Source organism: Peromyscus californicus, unplaced genomic scaffold, assembly GCF_007827085.1.
Source record: "Peromyscus californicus insignis strain IS unplaced genomic scaffold, ASM782708v3 Scaffold_3__1_contigs__length_106647218, whole genome shotgun sequence".
Taxonomy (NCBI): domain Eukaryota; kingdom Metazoa; phylum Chordata; class Mammalia; order Rodentia; family Cricetidae; genus Peromyscus; species Peromyscus californicus.
This window is the reverse complement of record NW_026294551.1, coordinates 94,433,014-94,458,514: the sequence shown is the minus strand read 5'-3', so window position 1 is coordinate 94,458,514 and position 25,501 is coordinate 94,433,014. Positions and strand designations below refer to the sequence as shown.

The 25,501-nt window shown below is 44.2% G+C and overlaps 1 protein-coding gene across 4 annotated transcripts in view; it reads right to left on the bottom strand.

Moving 5' to 3' along the window:
• Pdpk1 (3-phosphoinositide dependent protein kinase 1) overlaps positions 1-25,501 on the bottom strand; it is a 67,485-nt gene that overhangs the window by 12,494 nt on the left and 29,490 nt on the right. For 2 of the 4 annotated variants that reach the window (XM_052759142.1, XM_052759145.1), the window contains 10 exons: positions 22,701-22,973; positions 18,265-18,307; positions 17,886-18,023; positions 13,827-13,971; positions 13,025-13,122; positions 10,690-10,765; positions 6,617-6,685; positions 6,258-6,354; positions 5,055-5,228; positions 2,314-2,531 (listed from right to left, as the gene is read on the bottom strand). In XM_052759142.1, coding sequence (XP_052615102.1) covers positions 2,314-2,531; positions 5,055-5,228; positions 6,258-6,354; positions 6,617-6,685; positions 10,690-10,765; positions 13,025-13,122; positions 13,827-13,971; positions 17,886-18,023; positions 18,265-18,307; positions 22,701-22,973 — 1,331 coding nt within the window. Of the gene's footprint in view, positions 1-2,313; positions 2,532-5,054; positions 5,229-6,257; positions 6,355-6,616; positions 6,686-10,689; positions 10,766-13,024; positions 13,123-13,826; positions 13,972-17,885; positions 18,024-18,264; positions 18,308-18,761; positions 18,905-22,700; positions 22,974-25,501 lie in introns of those variants that run through there. The other 2 variants (XM_052759143.1, XM_052759144.1) reach the window with 2 other exon arrangements.

Sequence of the window (25,501 nt, the reverse complement as noted above, 5' to 3'; positions counted from 1 at the left end):
TTCTGACCAGGTCCTGAGAGGAAGGGCCCCTGCACGAGACTCTAGAAAGCAGGACAGCTGGGGACTCTGCATTTGCAAGCCTAGGAAGCATACACACTGTTTAGCTAGGACTGCTCAAATGGTTGTCATCAAAAATCTTCCTTAGATTACAGAATGGGAGAAAATATTGACCAGCCACACTTCACATAGGAGATTAACATCTAGAATATATAAAGAACTATAAACACTTAAAAAACCCAAACTGCCAATCAATAAATGAGTTAAGAAACTAAACAGACAGTTCTCAAAAGAAGAAACACAAATGGCTATTACACATTTTAAAAAGTGTTCAACATCCTTAGCCACTAGGGAAATGTAAATTAAAACTATTTTGAGATCCTATCTCATTCCAGTCCTAACAGCTACCATCAAGGAAACAAGCCAGGTATGGTGGCGCATGCCTTTAATTCCAGCACTCAGGCAGGAGGATCTATGTGAGTTTGAGGCCAACTTGGTCTACAGAGTGTGCTGTGGGATGTTCTGTATGCTGGAAATGTGTTGCTCTGATTGGTTAATAAATAAAGTGCTGATTGGCCAGTAACCGCGCAGGCAGTATAGGCGGGACAAGGAGAGAACAGAATTCTGGGAACAGGAAGGCTGAGTCAGGAGTCGCCAGCCAGACACAGAGGAAGTGAGATGTAAAAGTACCAGTAAGCCACAAGCCAAGTGGCAACTTATAGATTAATAGAAATGGGTTAATTTAAGATGTAAGAGCTAGTCAATAGTTAGCCTGAGCTAATGGCCAAGCAATTTTAATTAATATGAGCTTCTGAGTGATTATTTTATAAGTGGGCTGCAGAACTGCTGGAGCCCAAGCGGGACTGGAGAAAACTTCAGCTACACGAGTGAGTTCCAGGACAGCCAGAGCTACACAGAGAAACCCTGTGTCAAAAAACAAAACCAAAGAAAGGAAGGAATGGAGAGAGGGGAGGGAGGGAGGGAGGAAGGGGGGGGAGAGAGAGAGAGAGAGAGAGAGAGAGAGAGAGAGAGAGAGAGAGAGAGAGAGAACATGTGATCTGAAATACTGGAGGTAGGATGGGTACAGGGGTACAGACCTGGGGGTGGCAAGGGAATGAGAGGGAGAATCAGCAAAAACAAAGTACATACAGTAATACCATAATGAAACCATGCTAATTAAAAAACAAATAAGGAGCTGGAGCGATGGCTCAGCTTTCCAAGATGGCTCAGCTTTCCAAAGGACCCGAGTTTAGTTCCCAGCACCCACATCAGGTGGCACATCACAACCATCGGTCATTCAAGCTCTAGGGGACCCAACACCTCTGGCCTCCTCAGGTACCTGCACTCATGTGCACAGACCCACACATACACATAATTTATAATAAAAAAAGAAATTAAAATAAAGCAGAAACAAAAATTCTTTCTATCCCTGATAGTAATACTACCTTAGGAAAGAGTGAGTTAAGGGACAAATTTAAACTCTCCAGAATTGTAGGTTATTTTCTAGAAGCAGCATCTATATTTAATTTTTCTAGAGAAAATAAGTATTGACAGTAAGACGTTCTAGTCTTAGCCATCTGCATGTCACTGGAAAAGCTACTAAGGGTTCTCCTCCCTCTTCATAAAGTCTCCTGAATCTTGTGCATTCTCCCTCCTGCCTTAACAGACCTCAATTTTCCTCCTCCCACTGCACCCAAATACATATTCCTGAGAGACCCCTCTGCCACAAAGAAGGCCTAAGTGTAATGGGAGTAGATATGCTCAAAATATATTCTACACGTGTGTAAAGCACCAAATAGGAGAAGAAAATGAAGGAGTCAGGCGTCGTGGCACACATCTTTAATCCTTGCACTTGGGAGAGAGAGGCAAGTAGATCTGTATCAGTTTGAGGCCATCATAGTCTACATGGCAAGTTCTAAACCAAGGTAAGACCTTGTCTCAGAAACAACAACAACAACAAAAGGGAGTGGGAGTGCCACTTTCACACTGAAGCCCTTTCAGCAGACTTGGATGGAAAACAAGATTAGAACAGGAACAGGTTAGATGGACATCATAAAAACTTACAACTATAAAACAGTACCCACCAATAGACTGAGAGGTAAGCTGAAGAAAATGTTGGCAAAATACAGAGAATGGCTTTCATATATATGAGTCTTAAAATCAATTTATAAAGAATACAATGTAATTCAAGCCCCATCTCTGAGGTCTCCCAATAACTTCTGAGAACATGCGTCAAGGACAAGCAACCAGCCCATGTCTGTTCCCATGCACCCTGTATTTATTTCTACATGGGGTGCTGATGCCTACAATTCTTACCAAGGGTTTCCACTGGCTTGCTTCTCCAATAACAACCTTTTTTCATCTTCTGAAAACTGTAAGTCTAGTTCAAAAGAGTTAGTGTCCAAATCATGGATGTACTGCTCTATGTTGCTGCCTGACCTCTGGGGCAGGCTGGTATCCACCGCAGACAGGGAGTGGGAAGAGGAGGAGGATGACACCTGCATGCAGCCAAACTGACTCAGGAGATTGTCGTACTGCAAGGAAAAAGGAAAGGAGAGATGTACTTTAATTTGTCTGTAAGGTCAAAGACCCCCTCCTACATTGCCTGGCCCCCACAGCCGCTCACAATCTGGTAAGCTTACACACACACACACACACACTTTAAAGGCAGATGGACTGCCTGTCCCTTTTGGTGTATATAGACAGATCCTCTTCCAATGGCCGTCTGGCCATTAAACCAAGACAAGGCTGGACCTTCCCGCTACAGGTTCCTCTTCTGATAGAAACAGAGGTCAGAGAAGGGCTACACCGCATCCTTCCTCTTCAGGGAGAAAGAGCCTGGGACCCTTACCCAGCACAGCACCTCTAGAGCAGCTACCTTCTGGCATGGAACTCAGAGCTTGGGCACACTTCTCTTTTAGTCCTGGGATCTTAGGTTTCAGAGTCACTGCATAGTCTGACTTAGCTTACATTTGTTTTTTGTTTTTTAAATAATCTTAGCAATGATTCTAGGGGAAAAAAATACAAGCCAATGTTGACATAGAAAACAGAACTATTCACAACACGCCACATGGGCAGCTCACATTCTAGCATATTTCCAGGCAATGACAGGGCCAAAGATCTTTGAACATAGGTGAAGGTAGGTATGGCCACCTTGGGCAGACAGCTATGCTGGCGCAGGCCTCACACTCCTGAGTCCTACCTTCCATACCCTGAGTCTCCAGAGAGCCCTGGCTACTACTCCACAGAGGTCAGCCCCTACCCACTGCAGATTCTACAAGTCCTATGCCCACCTCCTTGCTGTTGCCCAGTGGCACTCTGCAGAACTTATGCTTGCACAGCCCCTCAGCAGTCACAGCTCCATCTTGCTGACTCTAGATTCATACCCTAACACTGTCTCCACTTGTTCCTATAGGTTCCCAAATGAGAGGAATGATGTCCTTGCATCAGTTTATAGAAATTACTACTACTATACTTCTACTGGGGAGGGTGTCCCCACAAAAACTTTTAGAGCCAGTAAAGTGGCTTCAACTCAGAGTCACATTCCTCTGGCCAACATTGAATTTAAAAGCAGCACAAATCCGCCTTTCCATATCACGGAGCTGCTCCATCCATGAAAAAGGAATACCTACAGAGCTGACTTCCTCTGTCCCAGCAGTCCCCAGGCCCAACTCAGTCTGCCTAAAAGTGAACTTTGACACAGGAAGCTCTCTGCCTAGATGTTCACAAAGCCCTTACAACACACTGGAATACCTAAGCAGCTACCCAACAAAACCAAGTTGCTGCCACTCAGAGCCAGATTATACAGGAAGTCAAAGCTTCCCATAAAAAAGCCCTGTCCTCACTAGTACAGAGCAGGCCTTCAGAGATGCTTAGGTGTATATCCATGTACATATACATAAAGAAGGGAAGGGACAGAGCCCACAGGCTGAAGTCCTGCTTAACTTCTGCAGGAATGACAGCTCTTGTAAAGAGGACATCAAGGCTTCCACCAGTACCCTCTGATATGACCCAAAAGGGCGCACTATTCATGAGCATTTAGGAGGCAAGTGGGGCAGGGGCAGGAACTCCTGGCTCAGGGCCTGAGTTCTCTGTAGTGGGCATATGCAGAAACTGGCCAACATCAGCACAGATGTACTCGAGTTTCACTGCCTACAAGTCTGGGCATAAAGAGCATTTTAGGAGAAAATGGGGATACGCCCAACAGTACTTGCTCTAAGAGGCAAAACAGCAATAGTTTTAATTTATCTTTAGAAGACCCTCTTTGTTTGGGTTTTTTGCTTGTTTTGTTCTGAGACAGTGCCTAACTTTGTAGCCAGACTGACCATGAACTTTCAATCTTTGTATTTATTATTTTATGTATTTGGGACTTTTGCGTGTGTGTGTGTGTGTGTGTGTGTGTGTGTGTGTGTGTGTGTGTGTGTGCGCGCACTTTGTGTGAACCTAGTACTCCCAGAGGCCAGAAAAGGTGTCTGAAACTGGAATTACAGATACTGGTGAGGTAATACATGGGTGCTGAGAATCAAACTCACAACCCATGGAAGGATGGAAAGTTCTCTTAACCACTGAGTGATCTCTAGTCCCAACTTTCTTTTTTGTTGTTATTGTTGTTGTTGTTTTTTTTTTTTTTTTTTTTGGTTTTTCGAGACAGGGTTTCTCTGTGTAGCTTTGCGCCTTTCCTGGAACTCACTTGGTAGCCCAAGCTGGCCTCGAACTCACAGAGATCCGCCTGCCTCTGCCTCCCAAGTGCTGGGATTAAAGGCGGGCGCCACCACCTCCCGGCTGTTGTTTTGTTTTTTGACACAAGGTTTCTTTGTGTAACAGCCCTAGCTGTTCTGGAACACTCTCTGTAGACCAGGCTGGCCTCAAACTCACAGAGATCCGCCTGCCTCTGCCTCCCGAGTGCTGGGGTTAAAGGCGTGCGCCACTGCAGCCTGGCTCACTCACACATTTTAACTAGTAATTGCACAAATTATGGTCCCAAGGAATCGTATTCATACAGCATGGCAAGCAGAATATCTCTTTGCCTGAACTACTCCCCGTAGATGCCAGCTTACGTTGCCATAGCAGTCTTCATCATCCTCTGACATGGCTGGCAAGTAAGCTGTGAGCTTCGGAGGCGTCTGCTGGTGCAGATTCTCCCATGTGATGGACTCAAAGAATGGATGAGCTTTGAGAGGCTCGTACCCTTCCATCTCTTCACAGCCTAAACGCTTTGTGGCATCTAAAACCTTAAATGATAGCCAAGACATGTCACTGTCAGGGTTGAAACATAATTATTTGTTCATTTATTTTGTGCAAGTGTTTTCAAGTCCTGAGACCTTCTAGAAAGAGTAGGGACACTATGGTCCATACCGAGGCCTGCCCATGCCATGGTAGAAAAAGCCAAGCTTGACTAGGACTCTTACTACCTCAACCCAAGGCTCTGCCCTTTTCTTCCCACAGGTAAAACAAATCTCAACCTCAAAATACAGAGGGCAGCAGCAAGCATCTTTTTAAAGCCTGCAGCTAAAAATGTTATAATATGATGTGAGCCCTGGTAGGTTGACCAAACACCAGGGCAGGTCCCACTCCCAAGACTAGCTGGGCAGTACAAACTGGACTTGAAGAAGAAATTCTGAAGCTGGAAAGGGATGAGAGGGGAATAATGGAAGGAGCTGGGGAGTGTATATGTTGAGAACACAATGCCTGAAATTCTCAAAGACTAAAAATATTGTTTAAAAAAGAGAGAGATGCTGGGCTGTGGTGGCGCACACCTTTGATCCCAGCACTCAGAAGGCAGAACTCTCTGTGAGTTTGAGGCCAGCCTGGTCTACAGAGCGAGATCCAGGAAAGGCACCAAAACTACACAGAGAAACCCTGTCTCAAAAAAACGAGAGAGAGAGAGAGAGAGAGAGAGAGAGAGAGAGAGAGAGAGAGAGAGAGAGAGAGAAATGTTTACTATTGAAAACAAAAACGTTGCCAGGTGGGTGTAGTGGCCCACACCTTTAATTTCAGCATGTGGAAGGCAGAGGCAGGCAGATCTCTGTGAGTTTGAGGCCAGCCTGGTCTACAAAGCAAGTTCTAGGACAGCCAAGGCTGTTACACACAGAAACCTTGTTTCAAAAAACCAAAAAAAAAGAAAAAAGAAAAAAAAATTTAACTATCTGTAATCACTGTCTACCTTAAACATATCTTTCAAAAGAATGCCCATGAGTGCGATATAAGTCAGAGGAAGTAGCTATGTTGATTCCTCACCACAGAAAATTCAAAATACTTACCAAGAGTTTTTCCACAAGATCTCTTGCCTTAGGAAAGAATTTCTCTGGGAAATCATATTCCAACTTAATAATCTTCTGAAATATAAGATATTCATTTCTGTGAATTTAAAAAAATGCTGTTATTTGGGCAAGGGTTTTTCAAATCTCTAGTACTAGGTGTACTTTTACAGAACAACCCAATATCACTCTCACCTCCCAGGCCAGCTCTTACTAAAGACCCCAAGCACCACATGTTCCTAAGTCATGGTGGAAGTTCCTCCCTACTGGGCACAACCTTTGTCCAGATCTCCCGGAAGCTGCTGGCAGTGGGGTATGCTATGATAGGCTCGGAGGCCTACGATGTACCGAATTCCTCTTACCCGGCTCGGAACGGTGGGAGTCCTGCCACAAGCTGATAGATTATACATCCAAGAGCCCAAAGGTCTGAACTTTAAGGTAAGGAAAAGACAAAGAAAAATGGCATTGGTATAATTTAAATGATAAATAAGGTTCATTTTACAGTCTCTGTCTATACCATCCTACCTTCAGCCTCCAATGTACGCCTATCCCTTAAGACCAGGTATGTGGGAAGTTTGAATTTGCTTTTCTGGGCATCTCCCTGTGACCTGAGTCAAATGGTACCATACTTGGTAGGAACAACTACCAAGAGGTTCAGCTCCCCTGAAGATGTCTATTGCAGGTTAACAACTTCTACACATGTCCTTGTCTCATTCTGAAAGGAGAACATAGTTCACTGCCAACATCATGCCACACCAGGCTGCTACATACATATCAGTTAAGGTGGGAGTTGAAGAATGCTAACCAATATTAACAACTTGTAGTTGCAACTTCAGGAGGTCTGAGGGAGAAGCTCCCAGTGCTAGGGAGTGGAGCTGGGAGAGACAGCTTTGTCACTGTAGGGTGATATTGCTATGATTAACTCAAATGCTCTCTGGGCAAGACTTGTGCTCACCTAAGAAAAGATGCAAAAGCCGGATGCATGTGGGGCCTAAAAGGACCTTCCTAGGATGTACACAGTACATGATCTGCCCTCTGTCCTTCCCTTTTTGGACTCTGTCAAGAAAGTCCTGCCCCTCTTTTAAAAACATTTAGACTATCCATTTTATTTGTTTTTGTTTTTTTTTTTCTTTTTGAGACAGGGTCTCATTGTGCTGCCCAAGCTAACCCTAAACTCACAAGATTCTCAATCCACCCTCCTGCCTCAGCCTTACATGTGTACCATTCTGAATGTCTTTAAGTAGCTTCTACAATGCACCTAGATGTCCCAGGTGCCCTGCTATCAGGAGCCCTGAGGTTGGCCCCTCTCCTGTCACAATACTCTCCTAGCACGTCTGGCTTTCCTGTGATCTCTTGGGTCACTGGGATGTTGTGATACACCTGATTTTGCCTTCTGTTTCCAGCTGTCTCCAAGTACTAGGTGCATGCAGGTTTATGGGATGCCAGCAGTAATTTGTCACCACAGGGTGTGAACGACCACACTTAGGACAGCAGTGCAGCCACAGAGGCAATCTTATAGCCAGGCTCTCTGTCCCTGGCCGGGTGTCACTAGCACCCTCAGGCCAGGACAGGTAAGGCACGGAGAGGGAGCATCATTCTTTTTTTTTTTTTTTAAAGATTTTTAGCTATTTATTATAAGTGCCAGAGATGGTTGAGAGCCACCATGTGGTTGCTGGGAGTTGAACTCAGGACCTCTGGAAGAACAGTCAGTGCTCTTAACCACTGAGCCATCTCTCCAGCCCAGGAGCATCATTCTAAAAGTTAGAAACTGGGGTTAGAGATTTGACAGTGTGGCAAAATAAAAAATTATTTTACATATAACTAGTTGGTAACTACTTTGGGGATTTGCTCGAATTTAGATTTTGAGACAAAGTCTTATGCAGCTCAGGACAGCCTAGAACTACCTCTAGAGCCAAAGACTGACTCTAACTCCTGACTGTCCTGCTTCTACCTCAACTGCTACAAGTAAGAGGAACGTTATCATGCCCACCTCACTATTTTATCTTTTTAATATATTTTATTTTCTGTGCATGAGTGTTTTGACTGTATGTATGCATATATGTGCACTATATATATGCAGTGCCCTCATAGGCCAGAAGAAGGCTTCCTACCCAATGACTGGAGTTACAAATGGCTGTGAGCCACCATGTGGGTGCTAAGAATTGAACATGGACCTTCTGGAAGAACAACCAGTGCTCTTAACCACTGAGCTGTCTCTCTAGTATCGAGCTTACCATTTTCTATACCTGGTTTTCTTTAGTGCTTTGTCTAAGTAAAACAGGGAGTAAAGCAAAGAAAAAAAAAAAAATCAAGTAGCAAACAGAAGCAGAAGGGCCAGGGTATAAGAGGGCCAAACCACCCAGACCTCTCAGGGTTCTCTCTATAGTGTGGGAACTCAAGCAGTTAAGGATTTAGGTTAGCTTCTCCTCTGAACTATCTCAGCATTCTGTCATTTGTATTTTGGCTCTGGAAGCAGCATATAAAGGCTTTCTAAAGTCTCAGATGGGGCAAGTCTTGAACCCTTGAAGCAGCAACTCCAGCGCCCTTTCTGTCTGTTTTATCAGAGGGATGAGAGGTTAACCCTAAGGCCAAGTGCCTGTATCATCCCCAGGTTATATATAGGCAAATCAGCACCACCCATGGAACAGGACAGCTCAATAAATTAACTCTCATGCAACAGAAAAAAAATGTATGCAGATACTTTTAATGAAGCGGTGATTTAATCATCATGAAAGCAAGAGAACTCATACTGGGTATACTGTATGACTGCACATGTGTGAAAACTTCAAACATTCATAAATGCACCAAAAAATGACAAGAAAAATACAAATTATCTGGGAAAATACATATAGAGACTTATTTTCTATAGTTGATTACAATTTATAGGCATTTCATTTAAAAGATCCTTAATATTCTAGTGACTTCACAAGATTTAAAATTCAAAATCCAGAGACACAGTGATGGCTCCCTCAAAACACTGTTCTGACTCCACTCACATTTTATATATCCTAGAGAAGAGGAACTACACAGAGCCAACATGTATGTGCATCCTCCCTGCTTTTCCTATCAGTGCTGACACACTCACCACACGAGGAAGAGGTGACTGTAAGAAAAGCCTTGTTCTTCAGCAACAATATACACTGGAAAACTGGGAAAGAGCACCCACCATTTGGCACTGCTGACACTGGCCAGATCATCTTCTTCACAATAAAGGATGCTAAGTGACATCCCTGGCCTTCATTCACTATAGGCCAACATACTCCACCCCCAGTTGCAACGGTTAAAAGCTTCAGGTACTGGAGAGATGGCTCAGTGGTTAAGAGCACTGACTGTTCTTCCAAAGGACCTTGGTTCCATTCCCAGAACCTACATGGTGGTTTACAACCATCCATAACTCCAGTTCCAGGGTATCTGACATCCTCTTCTAGTCTCCAGGGCTATCACACATGCACATGCTACACAGACACACACGTAGGCAAAACACCCACAAACATTAAAAACAAACAAAAAACAACAATTAAAAAAAAAAAAAAAGCCGGGCGATGGTGGCGCACGCCTTTAATCCCAGCACTTGGGAGGCAGAGGCAGGCGGATCTTTGTGAGTTCGAGGCCAGCCTGGTCTAGAGAGTGAGATCCTGGAAAGGCGCAAAGCTGCACAGAGAAACCCTGTCTCGAAAAACCTAAAAAAAAAAAAAAAAACCTGTTCCAGTGCCAGTCTCTAGATCACTCTACACACTCCATGCTTCTGATATTCATGGCTAAGGCCACCACTAAGATTCAGTTGCATCTGTCAAACAAACCTCAATGCTAGGATCACTGCCAAGCCTACCCCAGGACTATATGCCCTGGGCTAGAAATTTCTTCCTTCTGTCTCTCCAGGGCTTCTATTCACCTCCAAAGAAACCATGACCTACAGTAGCCATACTAGTCCATTGGACAGCTTTCCTAAATAAAGATGACCAGCATTCTACCCAAAAAAACAACAACCAGCAAGGAATTCTAAATTATAAAAGTAGAATGCATACATGTCAAAGGAAAAGTACATGTTTTAAAAATTAAGCAGAAGACTACCTTCTTTGGGTCTCACTATGTAGCCCCAACTGGTCTGGGAACTTGCTATATAGACTAAGATGACTTTGAACTCAGAAATCTACCTGCCTCTGATTGAGTATTACAATTAAAAGCATGAACCACCATGCCCAATCATTTTTGTTTGTTTTGAGGCAAGGTTTCACCATGTATCCCTGACTGGATTTGTACTCATGATTCTCCTAATTCATCCTTTGGGATTATAAGGGATGTATCACTGTACAAGGCTCATACTTAGCTATTTAAGACCTACTAAAGTCTCTCTTTCAAATAGTAATTCCTCATGACTAAACCTAGTAGACATCACAGAGAGAAGAGAGGGGCAGTTGTATTAAAAACAGGTTACCTCTTACACGCCGACTTCTCTGTGAGCAGCTCTGGAGAAACATACTGTGCTGTTCCTACAAATGAGTTGGCCCTGGCTAAGAAGTGGGGGGGAAAAAAAGAAAAGGTCACACTTGAAAATGTAATCCTTGGCCCCCAACCACTCTGTAGCCCTCTTGTGTATCCTTCAGAGTGTCAACCTCTAACTAAAGAAGATGGGAGCTGGCTGTCAGCTCAGTTGGTCACCTGGACTAGATTGAGCAACCAAAGGACCCTACTAAGGATACCTGTTACACCCTATCCACCTGGCACCTCCTACCTAAAACCCAACTGTAGGAGGTACTCATCACATTCATCCATCATCTTTCCACTAGAGCAAAGCAATGTAAGGACAGAGGTCCTGTCTGTGGTGCTCATTGCTGGACCTGTGGCACCTAAATACACAATGAACACACAGCAGGCACAAATAAATAGATGCAGATCAGGAACCATCCTCTTTTCAGTCATCACTAACTTGGGAATTCAGGATACAGGGCACAAAGACTTAGGCTTCCAGCCCAGGGACCATCTACATTCTACTGCCTATGGTCCTGGCCCATGAGACACTCATCTGCAAGCTGCAGGGTGGACACCAGATGCTTTGAACCCACATCAGGGGTCCACCTTCCCATTCACTCCAGGCCCCTGAAGAGCATGAGAACTCAGCTTCCATGTGGCAGATAGAGCAGGGTTACATTTTTCTGCTTTCAAAGGTTAGAACTGTGCTGAGTTATCAGATTCTGAAGTTACACAAAGAAGAAAATGTCTAAAGCACAGCCCAGCTGAACAGCTCTTAAGACTGATTCAGGATCACAGCCACATCCTAGCTTCAGGTTTCAAGCAGGAAAAGTCAGCACAGGCATGATGGGAAAACAGACAGACTCTCCCCACTAGAAAGAGTTAAAGAGAGAGAGTGGCTATTTGGTTCAACTTTAAAATGGACAATGTTCAAGACTATAATATGAGGTTATACCAAGTCTATAAACCAGCATTGTTGGACAGAAAGATGACTACTACTTACTAGGAGTGCATCAATCAGATGGAGGTATCAGGGCATTTTAGCAATGACAGAAGGGGCAGCAAGGGCACAATATTTACTACACCACCCAAGAAAGTCTCTTTCTTCAAAGGCAAGGCTTGCCATCCCCAGAGGGGCAGTGTAGATATGTTATGTTACCAGTACAGGAGGACTGCACAGAGGCAAAGAACATGGATGGGATCAGCAGAAAGAAATGCAAGGTTCCATGAAGGGAAACCAACAGGCCATCTCCTACAGCACCATGGAACAGAACTTGCTTCCTTACCTAGACTCTCTATTTCAGACCCAGCTGTAATCCTCTCTGGTTCCCATGTACTGGCTTCCTGTTTGTGGAGACAGGTCAGAAGCCTACTGCACTGTGCTCTTGCATGCTCTTTTCCAAAAAGTAGCCAAAGCCGTAAAATCACTTATTACAAAGTGCTTATCAGACTCTTTCTTCCACTAACACAACTGTGCTCCAAACCTGTGGCCAACCATATCCCATAGTGCCTTCCCTAATGGTCTTTCTCTTTCTCACTGAGACCCTAAAAATAGGCAAAAAGGCTAGGCAGCTCAGAAGAATCACATGCATCTCAGAATCAAGGATCCTTTGCAAGGTCATTTATTAACCTACCAGACAGCTTTCCTTCCCTCAAGACAGCATCAGCAGTAGATTATTGTCTCTCTACTCAGTGTTGTGGCAGAGTCCTCAGGAGTCTAATTGTTCTTTTTTTATATCTCCAGAGTGGGCAGTTTCTGTCCACCAAGGACATTAGTGACAGAAGGACAGCAAGCCATCCACTTTTCTGGCCCAAATAAACTCTCAGCAGCACCTCCCCGACAGTAAAGGTAGCACAATGGGAGCCAAGACTATGTGCTAACTCTGAACAGAACTTGGAATAAAAAGGCAAAATTAACCCTTGCTCGTATAATTTTCCTAGAGTCTTTCTGAGGACGCATGGGCCATCGCAGACAGCTATATACATCAGAAGGGAAGACAGAGGATGGGTGAGAGGAAGGCAGTGAAGTCCAGGGATATGCTCTCAAGACACCACCTGCAGTACATATAGATGCCACCTACTCTACCCCTAGTTCACAAGTGACCTGACATACATTCTATGGAGCAAGAACTAGCAGAGCTACCTTTGGTTCTTCCCCTACTACTAGACTTCACACACTTTGAGGAGCCAAAAGGAATCTCTGTATTAGTGATAATAACCACACAACGCAACATGTTGCTCAAAGCTGCTCTCAGCCTTAAGCCCAGAACAAGGTTCTGCTGAAAATCAAGCAAGCATACCTTGTTTGCTCTCTGGAGATAACACTTTTGCTGTTCCAAAATCTGTGATCTGGATGTGCATGTCTTCATTTAACAAAATGTTTTCTGGTTTAAGGTCTCTGTAAAAGTAGAATTTTACCTTTGAGATGAGATGTTTAAAAGTAGCAGCATTATCACATACTGCACATTTTGATGGAAACACAATGTAGTGATGAATCTTTTCCTTTACAAACTTAAAAACCAAGAATACAAGCCCAAAGTTCACATCAAACAAGTATCAACAGCATAGGATATAGACATCCAAAAATCATTTTATAACTATCACTTTATCTTTAAGCAGGTGAGTTGTTGTTACAAACATCTTAACACCTCTGGCTTCCATGGCCACCCTTTCCACTTCATCTACCACTTTTAGTAACATTTTATTTAAATTTTTTTTTTTTAGTTCATAAACCACAGTTCTAATTTGCCTTTATCAAAATGAATAAAAAATGTGACCACAATTAAATAGATACAAAAGTTACAACTGACAAAATAAAAACCACCAGATAACTGATCTGCTAGTGTCACAGGAAGACACCTCACCCAAGTTGAACTGATGACTTATAACATGAGCTTTCAAAGTGCAGTTCCTTTCTTTTCCAGCCTGTTTTCAGCTTTCTCTGTGAGGCATCACCTGGAAATACCCACATCATAACTTGTAGAAAGCCAGCCAACGCTGACCCCAGAGAGCTGGTGTGGATTACTTGTGTGCCTCCGAGCCACTGTCCCTAATCATGACAGGGACTCTGCTGTACACACCATCTGGAGCAGTGTCCATTACCTGTGAATGATGCCCTTGCCGTGCAAGTACTCCAAAGCAGACACAATCTCAGCCGTGTAAAACCGGGTACAGGTCTCATCAAATGAACCGATTTTGCGGATGTACTTAAGTAACTCTCCATTTTTGGCATAACTAAGGCCAAAATCTGAACATTTGTGGTTAAGGAAGAATGGAAAAATATATTGTTGTTTCTAAAAGTTAACCTTAAAAGCCCCATAAGAACTTTCTTTTCATCAAATGCAAATTGAAGGTACTTATGCATCAAGACAGTTGCCCTTTTATGGCAGATCCAGGCCTCAGCTCCAAGACCAGGTGCCAGCACAGAATTTCTAAGACAATGACACAGTTCCTGAAAACACATGGACAACACCTCTCAGCCCAGGTGCCCCCTTCTAGACACGTAGTACTCAGAAGTCTCTGTGACCTATGAAAGGAATCCTCGAGATGGCTGTTGGACCAATAAGCCAATTGTCAAGGTACTAAAAACACGTGGACAGCTTTAATGTGCAGGAGAACCAGCTCTGAAGACAGAGTCCTACCAGAGCCCCAGTGACTACCACTGTGACCCTTGCCTGAACTTGCTGCATTCCGTGGGCTGTGCTAACAGTCCTGTGCATGAAAGTGGCATGCTTTCTAACAACTTTAATTTTCTGATTCATTTGATCTATTTCAGAAATACCTGCTGGGAGATGATAAATAGACAGCCTCTCCTTGCCACACACACCCCGCCCCCATGCTGCAATATGTTCTTGCTTATGCTGTTTTCTTCGAAGGGAACTGAACACTGACAAGAAACAGCTCCAAATGACTGCTTTCCTCCAAAGCACTAAACATTCCTGCTTCTTACTGGAAATCTCCAGGTACCACACCTCCCTGGCATCCTGGGACAAAAGGGGCAAAATGCTGACTAAACTAAGCAGCAGTTCTGAAGCCAAGTTTGAAGTTCATACAAGAAACCAAGGTGGACTTCTTGCTCTGTTCTGGCTTTTGTCTGCCAAAGCACTCCTGTCAACCACCAAGGAGGAAGCCTGAAGCTCTGGGGATGGAGACAAACCCAGAAGAGACAGGGCTTCAACCAAAGCTGGTAAAGATGCTCCCAGCCAGGCCCATCTCTGACTACCTATGCCTCTCAACTCAGACCAAGTCTGACAGTCTGCAAGCCCAGCTGCATCCTGTCTCCCTCAAAAAGGAGACTGATGCCATGTCTTGGCTAGTTTTATGTCAACTTGACACAAGTCAGAGTCATCTAAGAAGAAAGACTCTTAATTAAGAAACTGCCTTCCGCCGGGCGGTGGTGGCGCACGCCTTTAATCCCAGCACTCGGGAGGCAGAGCCAGGCGGATCTCTGTGAGTTCAAGGCCAGCCTGGGCTACCAAGTGAGTTCCAGGAAAGGCGCAAAGCTACACAGAGAAACCCTGTCTCGAAAAACCAAAAAAAAAAAAAGAAAAGAAAAGAAAAAAAAAAGAAACTGCCTTCCTAAGATTTGCCTGTAGGTAAGACTGTAGTGCATTTTTTTAATTAGTGATTGGTGTGGGAAGGACCAGCCCACTATGGGAAGGTGATCCTCGGATGTACAATAAGGTAGGCTGAAAAAGCCATGGGGAGCAAGCCAGTAAGCAGCATTCCTCCACAGCCTCTGCAACAGCTCCTGTCTTGAGATTCCTGCCCTGACATCCCTCAGTGATACAGACTATAATGTGGAACTCTAAGCTGAAATAAACCCTTTTCTTCCCAAGTTGCTCATAGTCATGGTGTTTTATCACGTCAGTAGACACCCTAGGACATGCCATAGAGTCATCAATTCTAGCCTGACATTGGCTGGCAGCAGGGCCTCACCAGTTAGGAGCCCAGATATAAGGCCACAGCCATGGGGTATGGGTACAAGGAGTAACTTCTCTTTCTGGTTTCATGGTTTTATCCTTTAACTGACCCTTCACTGGTTCCTGGTTCCTGTGAGAGGGACACCTATGAGTCTCTGCTCAAGAGAAAAGTAGAGACAAGTTGTCTTAAACATAGAAGGTGCCTGGGATTATTTCTCAGGCTGCTGGTTCTCTGCAATCACATCCTTCTCCATTCCAGAATGTTCTTTTTAGACTTTATCAATCTAATGTACATCCTAAGAACATCCTCCACCCACTTAGAAATAGTCAAGGGCAGCAAAAGCTGTCACGGACTGGGTGAGCCCCTGGGAGGGCAGACACAAACCAAGTGCCTTCACAGAGCCAGGGAGCCTAAGTGCCCAATGTGTGCAATTTGCAGAGGAGGAACCTGGTCGAGAGATTAAGCAACTGACTCAAGTTCACAAAGCAAACAATGGACAGGACTAGAACCCAATCCTGTGGTCCTGACTCCATGCTGCACTGGTCTGGTGGGAGTTTAAAGATGATGGGGGGCAAAGCACCTATGTCTGAGAACTTTTTGGTCTTCATCTGTGTATGAAGAGAAAGGTTCCCCCACTGGCTCCGATCAAGCCAGGACTACAAGACAGGGAAACCTTATACTTGACCAAGCCTCTGGCCTCACTTTCCTAGGCCCCTATATTAAATCTGATGAAGAACCCTCAGTAGTCCCTGTGTGATCCATCTGTTTGTTTTCAGTCTATGGCGGAGGTGTCCCCAAGCTCTGCCTCATCTCACCTGTCCTGAATAGGTGTGGGTTCATCCTGAGTCTCCTGAGTAATGAAAAGTGAATATACAAGGACTAGTTCCTCTCCTCCACTTGAAATTATGACTAAATGAAGAACAGTACCATATCTGGGCATTTCTTCATGCAAAAAGTTTCATTTTTCTTTCTCAATACAATGTATAGTGAGGATTAACAGTGAGGCAGAAGCCACTGGATCTCATTCTCATGAGAGGTGGGGGAGCCATTATGACCTTCGGGTCTTATACCAAGAACAGTATGTGCCATTAGACAAAGACCTAGAGTTCTTTCCACCTGAACCGAAATGGCCAGTCTCATTTAGAAATCACATAGCAAGGACATTCTGGTCTAGTTTCTGAGCTCTGATCCTACCACTATGACCCTGACAGAAGATGAAGTCAAGCATGTGTGATTCTGTCTTGGCTATCCAGTCTTGATACAATCTGGTGTCTCCTCAAGGATGCATGTGACTAGATGCTTGGTCTCCAGATGGTAGGACTATTGAGGTGGGGAGGATCTTTAAGAAGCAGGGTCACTGGGCTCCTGAAACTCACTGGTAATTGGAAATTCTCCAAAAAATATTGCCATGAAAGAAGCAAGTCCAACCACACCTACTTATTCTGCCTCCTGGCTTGAGATGTGATCCTTCCTTCACACATCCCAGCACTAGGGAGGCAGAGGCAGAGGGATCCTGGTGAGCTTGAGGCCAATCTGGTCTATATAGTGAGTTCCAGGACAGCCAGCACTATGTAGAGAAACCTTTTCTCAAAACAATAAATAATAAAAAGTAGGAAAAAGAAGAGAAATGTGGATGAACAACAATGAACATACATGCAAGGTGAATCTGCTGGAGAGGCAGTCTAAACAGGCCTAAGGAGTTCGAGGGGCTGAGCAAGCCCAGTAGACAGAGCTCCAGAAGGATAGCATGCTGAGTTCCTGAACTTCTCAAATGCCCAGTCAAGTTGTCCTTCAGACTGAACTCAGTACCTTAGGATGGAAGAGGGTATGGAGAAGTTGATGACAACTCTAGGAGCCTGAGGAGGCCCCAAATCATTTTTCCTCTCAGGCCCTCACTTTCCAAAAGCAGGAGTCAATAATGTCTAACAGATACTCCAGGGCATTTGCTAGGGGAATGAGGGGACATTTATGCATCAATGTCCAGCAACCACGGCTAAAACAACAGTCTATTAGGTACAATATTTATCAATAAACACCAACACCGTGGGACGGTTTTCCCTTCAGAGACAGCACATTGGTAAGAGCCTCAGCCATGTGCTGGTACTGTCTGTTGCCTCCAGGGATATCAGTCTCCACAGGGATCCATGCTGCGCCCTTTCCTTTCAAGGAACAAACAATGTAGTCACTAATCTAAAACACAAAGTGGTTTTCAGACAGCATTGACGATGCAAAGGATACACAACTTTTCGTCGTCCTGAAATGTAAAGTAAAGTTTCACAAAGAATGGGTGATCCAGGCGTGACATCACATCTCTCTCTCTAGTTACGTACGGGACTTTGTTCTCTTTTATAATATGACGTTTCTCCAGAATTTTAACTTAAGAGAGAAGTGAGTTTACTAACATTAGAAAATGTGAAAAATAGTAAATTTATAAAGGTAACTGACATAAACGCTAGTTTTCCCAAAACTACCCACTCAAGCTTTCATGGTCTAGAAGACTAACCTTTGTCATAGACTAAGATCAGCATAGGCCCTACCACTATCCGGGCTACCATATGTACAAAAGTGGCCCTGCCCCCGAATCCCAGACACACAGCTCATTGGAGTTAGTACTTACTAGCATATTCTCTGGAAGTGGCTAGCTCTCGGGCCAGAACAACCTGGTTTGGGGGTAAAAAAAACCACAGTGTCATAATGAGGTGAGTCTGGTAAGTCACTGTCACCCTGCACAAGCTGCCCAGTCCATACACGCAATTTGAAGTTACATTGGATCCTGTACTAACAAACACATCAGAAAGCCACTGTTTGTGTTAATATGTTCTAATAGTTAACAGCAACATGATAGCAAACATTAAATGGTAAACAGTAACTGTTCCATCATTTTCAAAAGTTCATAACCAGTTAGCTACCAGAAGTTCTCATGGTACAGTCAAAGTATAAACTCAAGAATCAATAGTGCACACCTATAATCGTAACACTTGGAAGCCAGAGGCAAGAGGATTCCAAGCTCCAAGCAACCCTATTACACAGTAAGACCCTGTCTCAACACCCCCTAACACAGACAAAAAAGAATTTTATTGACTGACAAGTCAAAATACTACTACAAGTGGATACTGAAAATGTCTTCAAGCCGGGTGGTGGTGGTGCACGCCTTTAATCTCAGCACTCTGGAGGCAGAGCCAGGCGGATCTCTGTGAGTTTGAGGCTGGTCTACAGAGCGAGATCCAGGACAGGCACCAAAACTATACGGAGAAACCCTGTCACAAAAAACCGAAAAAAAAAAAAAAAAAAAAAAGAAAAGAAAAGAAAAGGCCTTCAGAAAAATAACTTCAAGAATATGTCTTACCAGGTGGTAATGGCACACACCTTTAACCCCAGCACTTGGGAGGCAAATCTCTGTGCGTTCCAGGCTAGCCTGGTCTACAAAGTGAATTCCAGGACAGCCAGAGCTCTTACACAGAAAAACCCTGACTTGAAAAACCAAAAAAAAAGAAAAGAAAGAGAAAGAAAGAAAGAAAGAAAGAAAGAAAGAAAGAAAGAAAGAAAGAAAGAAAGAAAGAAAAAGAAAGAAAGAAGAGGCAGGCAGATCTCTGTGAGTTTGAGGCCAGCCTGGTCTACAGAGCTAGTCCAGGACAGGCTCCAAAGCTACAGAGAAACCCTGTCTCGAAAAACCAAAAAAAAAAAAAAAAAAGAAAGAGAAAAGAAAAGAAAAGAAAAAAGAACATGTTTTTTCAGCTGAGCAGTGGTGGCGCATGGCTTTAATCCCAGCACTTGGGGGACAGAGGCAAGTGGATCGCTTGAGTTCAAAGCCAGCCTGGTCTACAGAGCGAGTTCCAGAACAGCCAGGACTACACAGAGAAACCCTGTCTTAAAAAAAACCAGCACTCGGGAGGCAGAGGCCGGCGGATCTCTGTGAGTTCGAGGCCAGCCTGGGCTACCAAGTGAGTTCCAGGAAAGGCGCAAAGCTACACAGAGAAACCCTGTCTCGAAAAACCAAAAAAAAAAAAAAAAAAACAAAACAAAACAACAAAAGAAAGAAAGACAGGCAGACAGACAGAGAGAGAGAACATGACTTTCCAATATAGATCCTGGTAAAAAGCTGCCCTTGACTTAGGCTTCTCCAAATAATTGTTCTCATATATTTCATTTACTAGCATGAATATAGTTATGTGTACTATATACTGTGTACTAAGAACTAAAATGTCACAGAACAAACCATCTTTACAGAATGCTCTCCATACAGAGCACCCCTCTGCCTGTCAGACTCGGCTTCAGGTATAGAGTACCAGCAAACCCTGAGCACACCTGTGGCACCAGACTGAAGGGGACTGACAGGCCCAAGGTTTAGCCAGAGCCTGTGGAGGGGCAGCTTTGCCAAGGATGCTTTGTCCCAACATGGCTGATAAATGCAAATTAATGTGTTTTTTTTCTAGACACCTGCAATGATAGATTGAGAATCAAAGAGCAAATGAAACATGCCCCAAGAGGTCACTGGGCCTGGTGGAAAACATTTAGAAGGTCACAGGGCGGGTCACCTGGCTCCTGTTACTAGTCATATCCTGTGACAGAACTCCCTAGACACAGTCCTGGAAAAGCACTATGAGATGCCCACAGACACCACGAACAATGTAGGACTGAATGTATTTAAGTAAAAAGATCTCAAAGAACTTTCTGAAGGAACATGCTGTATATACATGACTCACAGCCACTAGAGTGAGGAGAGCAGCAGGCTGGAGTAGTGTATTCCCCCTTGGGAATGGAGGGAAAAAACAAACACACACGTGCGCAAACACACACACACACACACACACACACACACACACACACACACACACACACACACACACACACGAGCATGCACGCTTAGCTCCCTATGTATGAAAAGAGAAGGAGGGACTGTTGGAAAGTACTTTGGTTTACTGGAATCCCTTCTGAGGAGGTAGTTATTTATTTGTTTGTTTGTTTGTTTTCTGGGGGCAGGGTCTCATTATGTATCCTTGGCTGGCGTGGAGCTCACTGTGTAGACCAGACCGGCCTTGAACTCATAGAGATCCATCTGTCTTAGACTGCTGAGTGCGAGGATTAAATGCATGTGCCATCATGCCCAGTTTGTGAGCTGATTTCTAAACTTAGCATTTCATAAGCAGGTTTCCCACAGAACAGAGAGAGTCTTCTAGAGAATTGCATGGAACATGTTGCTCCATGTCACTAGGGGTGATGTCATTACTATCTTGGATGTGATAGTGTACTTTGGAGTCTGTCTGCTCTCTAGTATCAATTTCAGGCTCTGCCAAGTGAATATCCTACTCAATCTGGTTAACTGTATGCCCTTTATTCCTCCCCTGGAAATCTAATTTAGGTGCTCACTATTTCAGGAATAGAGAGATGAATCAGTGTAACACCTCATTTGAGATCCAGGACTACAGATTTCAAAGAGCCAGGAAAGAGCCTTTGGCTTGCAGTGCTTTCCCAAGTACCTCATGGCATGAGTTCAAAATGGCACTGAGTAAGAAGGATGACTGCACCACCCAGGAAGGATGGTACCTAATTTACATCCTTGTCAAGAAAACTACAGAGGAGTAAACTGAAAAAAAAAAAAAAAAAAAAAGGAAGAACTTCACTAGAATGTCATCTGTAGCTGAGTGCAACACCCAGGGAATCTCAGAGCAGTTTCTTCTTCCTGCAAGGCGTGGTGCATTCCAGAGGCACAGAGAGTGATCCTCATGGCTGAAGGCTTTTTCCATAAGGCCACAATCCTTCTATTAACAAAGTTGCTTCACCAGAGTTGCTACTTAAGATCTAAAACTTGCCGGGCAGTGGTGGTGCATGCCTTTAATCCCAGCACTCCGGAGGCAGAGGCAGAGGCAGAGGCAGGCGGATCTCTGTGAGTTCGAGGCCAGCCTGGTCTACAGAGCAAGTTTCTCAAAAAAAACAAACAAACAAAAAAAGATCTAAACTTTACAGTCTAAGAGCTACCAAAGTTAATTTAAGATGAGATGTTCAGAATATAAGTAAGCTATATTTTATGTTCTTTGTATTTCAGAATTTTTCATAAATATATAAAAAAGAGTAAGAAAAAAATTCAGCCAGTCGTGGTGGCACTCATCTTGAATGTGTGCACTCGGGAGGCAGAGACAGGCAGATCTCTGTGAGTTCAAGGCCAGCCTGACCTACATAGGAAGTTCTGGGCTAGTTAGGGCTAGGTAGCAAGACCTTGTCTCACTCAACCAACCAACCAATAAAGACATGAAGAGAAAGCAAACTGCACAGACGGCTTCTTCACAGTCAGGTGTAAGGGAGAATGCCTGTTTAGGGGCTCTCAGGGAGTCAGGCCCCTCTGGATCTATCCTGGAATGCCTATTTCAGCCTGGAGATTTGGAGCACAGAAATTTGTTTCATTAGAGGCTGTTTGGAATTGAGAGTGACTCCTAGACCACTCTGCAGAAATACCCACTTGGCCTGGGAGTTAGAATAAAAAATATGGAGGTCAACTCTTCAGCCAATACTTAAGTGTTATAGTTCAGGTTCTAAAGCAAACAAACAAAACAGGCATAAAAAAGGTCACTGAATGTTACCAACAGTCTCCAAAAAGATACTAACGCTGATACTAACTTTCAACCTAAGGAACTAAAAGCTTCCTATGGCCTGTCCAGTAAGACAGGAAGACACAATATACATGCCCATGCTGCATTAACTGTAGTTTTAAAGCAACATAAATCAACAGCTGCTTTTGTTTGTTCTTGAGACAGGCATTCAATACCAAGAGACCTTGAAACTTCCAGGTTTAAACTCCTCTGCCTCAGCCTCCTGGAGTATATGGAGTAAAGGTATAAGCCAAAACAGAAAAAATCCATTTTAACCATGCTTTCTTCAAATGGTCTGGATGGGGGAGTCCACTCCCTCCAAGACTCTAGTGGCATTCACAGCAGAAGACAACCCACAAGGACATGAAGCCACCTCCTGGGGAGAGCAATGCCTGGTCAGGTGTTCTCAATAGTGATCCCAAGAAAACCCTGCACTCAATAAGCAACAGCAGCAGAGGCACATACTCACTGTTGAAAAAGAGCCCTCGCCAAGAATTTTTCCAAACTTGAAGTCTTCTGGCCGTTTCTTGCGAGGCTGTGGTGGCAGCTGGGCAGGGTGCTGCTGCAAGGGGTTGGTACTTGGTCGGGCTTCCGCTGTGGTGCCATCCATGGTGGGTCCCTGCCTGCTAACAACACCACTAGGAATGCCAGGGGCCGAGCTGGACTCAGTCTGGGACCTCACCATTGATGGGGACGGGCAGGAACATAGCACCACACTGGACTGAATGGGAACAGCATCATACTGCAAACACAGGGGAAAGAGGTAAGAGTCAAGTAGCTCTCTTGTCCTGGAGCAGATGAGCCCAAATACAAGCACTTCATTATGACACTGCTGAAGGCAGGACAGCACGTCTATCTGACTCTGGGTGCCCACTGGAGCCAAGGTCCCCTCCCTCTCCCTGTTCACATCCGGGCATGCCCTCCCATCTTCCTCAGCGCCATTCTAACCAGCTCCAAGGCCAGGGTAAGGTAAGCAGACATCACATTGTGCATCCGCAATTCTGAAGTGTGTTTACTTTATGCAGAGACACCCAATGCTGGCAAGACTTATGATAAAGCAAGAATATCCATACAATTATGGCTAGTACCCAAAATTAGTGTTACTATTAAAATGGTTTTGAAAAGCAATTGGGCAATTGTTAACAAAATGATGCTAGAACAACTGTCAATGAGACAGAAATATGAAAGATGAGAGGAAACACATAGTTAAAAATGGAAGCATAAGCAAGGTGTGGTGGTGCACATCTGTAACCCTAGCATGCAGAAGAATTATAGCTTCTGGGCCAGCCTGAGCTACAAAGCAAGACCCTGCACCCAAAAAAGGGGGTGGGGTAGGGGTAGGAAAGAGGCGAACTGAGAAAGGAATTAAGTACTCAGAGTAAACTTGCAGTAAAAATTGTACCCACATCCATATAGCCTTCTCTTCAGCTCTGCTCTTGGTATATCCTCATAGTGGTGACACTACCCTGACTATGACTGGGAAAATATAGCACAGTCAGTAAACTACCTGATTTGTAAGCATGGGACCTAAATTCAATCTGCAGAATTAAAACAAACAAATGTGGACTGCGGACATAGCTCAGTAGTAGAACAGGTGCCTAGCATGCATAAGGCCCTGGGTTCAATAACTAGTACTCCCCCGCAAAAAGCGCAAAAAAAAAAAAAAAAAAATCAGTAAAAACAACAACATAAAGCCAAACCTGGTAGTCCACCTTTAATCTCAGCACTAGGAAAGCGGAGATAAGCAATTGCTGGGATGCTAACTGGCTAGCCAGCTTAAGTCTAATTGTCAAGTCCTAGACCAGTAAGACCCTGTTATTTAAAAAAATATAAATAAAAATTCAAAGATAAACTAAAAGCTAAAAGGAAAAGGTAGAGCCGAACAATGGTGGCCCATGCTTTTAATTCCAGCACTCCAGAGGCAGAGGCAGGAGGATATCTGTGAGTTTGAGGCCAGCCTGGTCTACAGAGCGAGATCCAGGATATCCAGGGCTACACAGAGAGACCCTGTCTCGAAAAGAGAGGGAGAAGGAGAGGGAGAGGGAGAGGAGAAAAGGGTAGATGGAATACTGTTCAAGTACATGCACCTGTACACCCCCTATCCAACCATGATAAAATGAACTCAGTATGCCCAAGTTACTTTAGGTGCTGGTCTCTAACAGTCCTCCTTACTCAAGAACTCCAGCAAACTTACATAACCCAGTTCTAGAGTGCTTACTTAGCATTCATGAGGCCCTAGGTTCAATTCCCAGCACTTCCCAAAAGAAAATTTAAAAGCACACAACTCAATGGAGTCAGGTCCTGAAATCACAGTATCTCTGGAACCACCTGCCTGTTCTGTAAGACAGCAGCACACCAGGGGCTGACCAAACATGACCATTCAAAAACTGACAAGCTGTCTGCTCAGAAAGAATAAGCTGAACCTCAGAAAAGGCCATGAGTCCAGAATGATACACAAAGACAGGTTGTTTCTTCTTTTTTTTTTTCCATTTTTTTTTTTTGGTTTTTTTTTTTTTTTTGGTTTTTCGAGACAGGGTTTCTCTGTGTAGCTTTGCGCCTTTCCTGGTACTCGCTTTGGAGACCAGGCTGGCCTCGAACTCACAGAGATCCGCCTGCCTCTGCCTCCCGAGTGCTGGGATTAAAGGCGTGCGCCACCACCGCCCGGCTTGGTTTTTTTTTTTAAACATAACAATATAACTCTATGGGCTAAGTAAACTGAATGGTTAATTGTTAATTTTTGTAAACAAGGCAGTATGTCGGTGTATGAGTTAATTAGGACAGACAAGGATGATTGCTTTCTAGATAAACAAGGAAGAAAAAGGGAATACAGAGCCATAAAGAAGCCAGGACTCTAGAAACACAGTAGGACAGGTGGCACACAGTAGCCAAGAGTGAGCAAAGGAAAGCTCAGCTACCAAGAAGAGCTAAAGGAGATGCTCATCTTGAGATTGCAAAATACTTAACAAATCTAGAAAGACCATCTTGTGACCTGAACATTATGAATACCAAGGTGGAGAAGAGAACAGCAGATGGTAACACAGGAGGGTGTCTTGGCTATCCTCACAGTGCAGCGCTTGAGCCTGGGCTCCTAAGAGCAGCCTCCTCAGAAGGTCAAGGCAGCAAGAGCACACTCCCAAGGGTTCCAGCTAAGCAACCACTATCAGTAACCTTGTATCTGCTGCTCAGCAGGAGGAGATGACTTTCTTTCAGGTGGATCTGTTGAACCCACTATCATGCCAGGTAAAGTATAAGAATATGCATAAAAATATG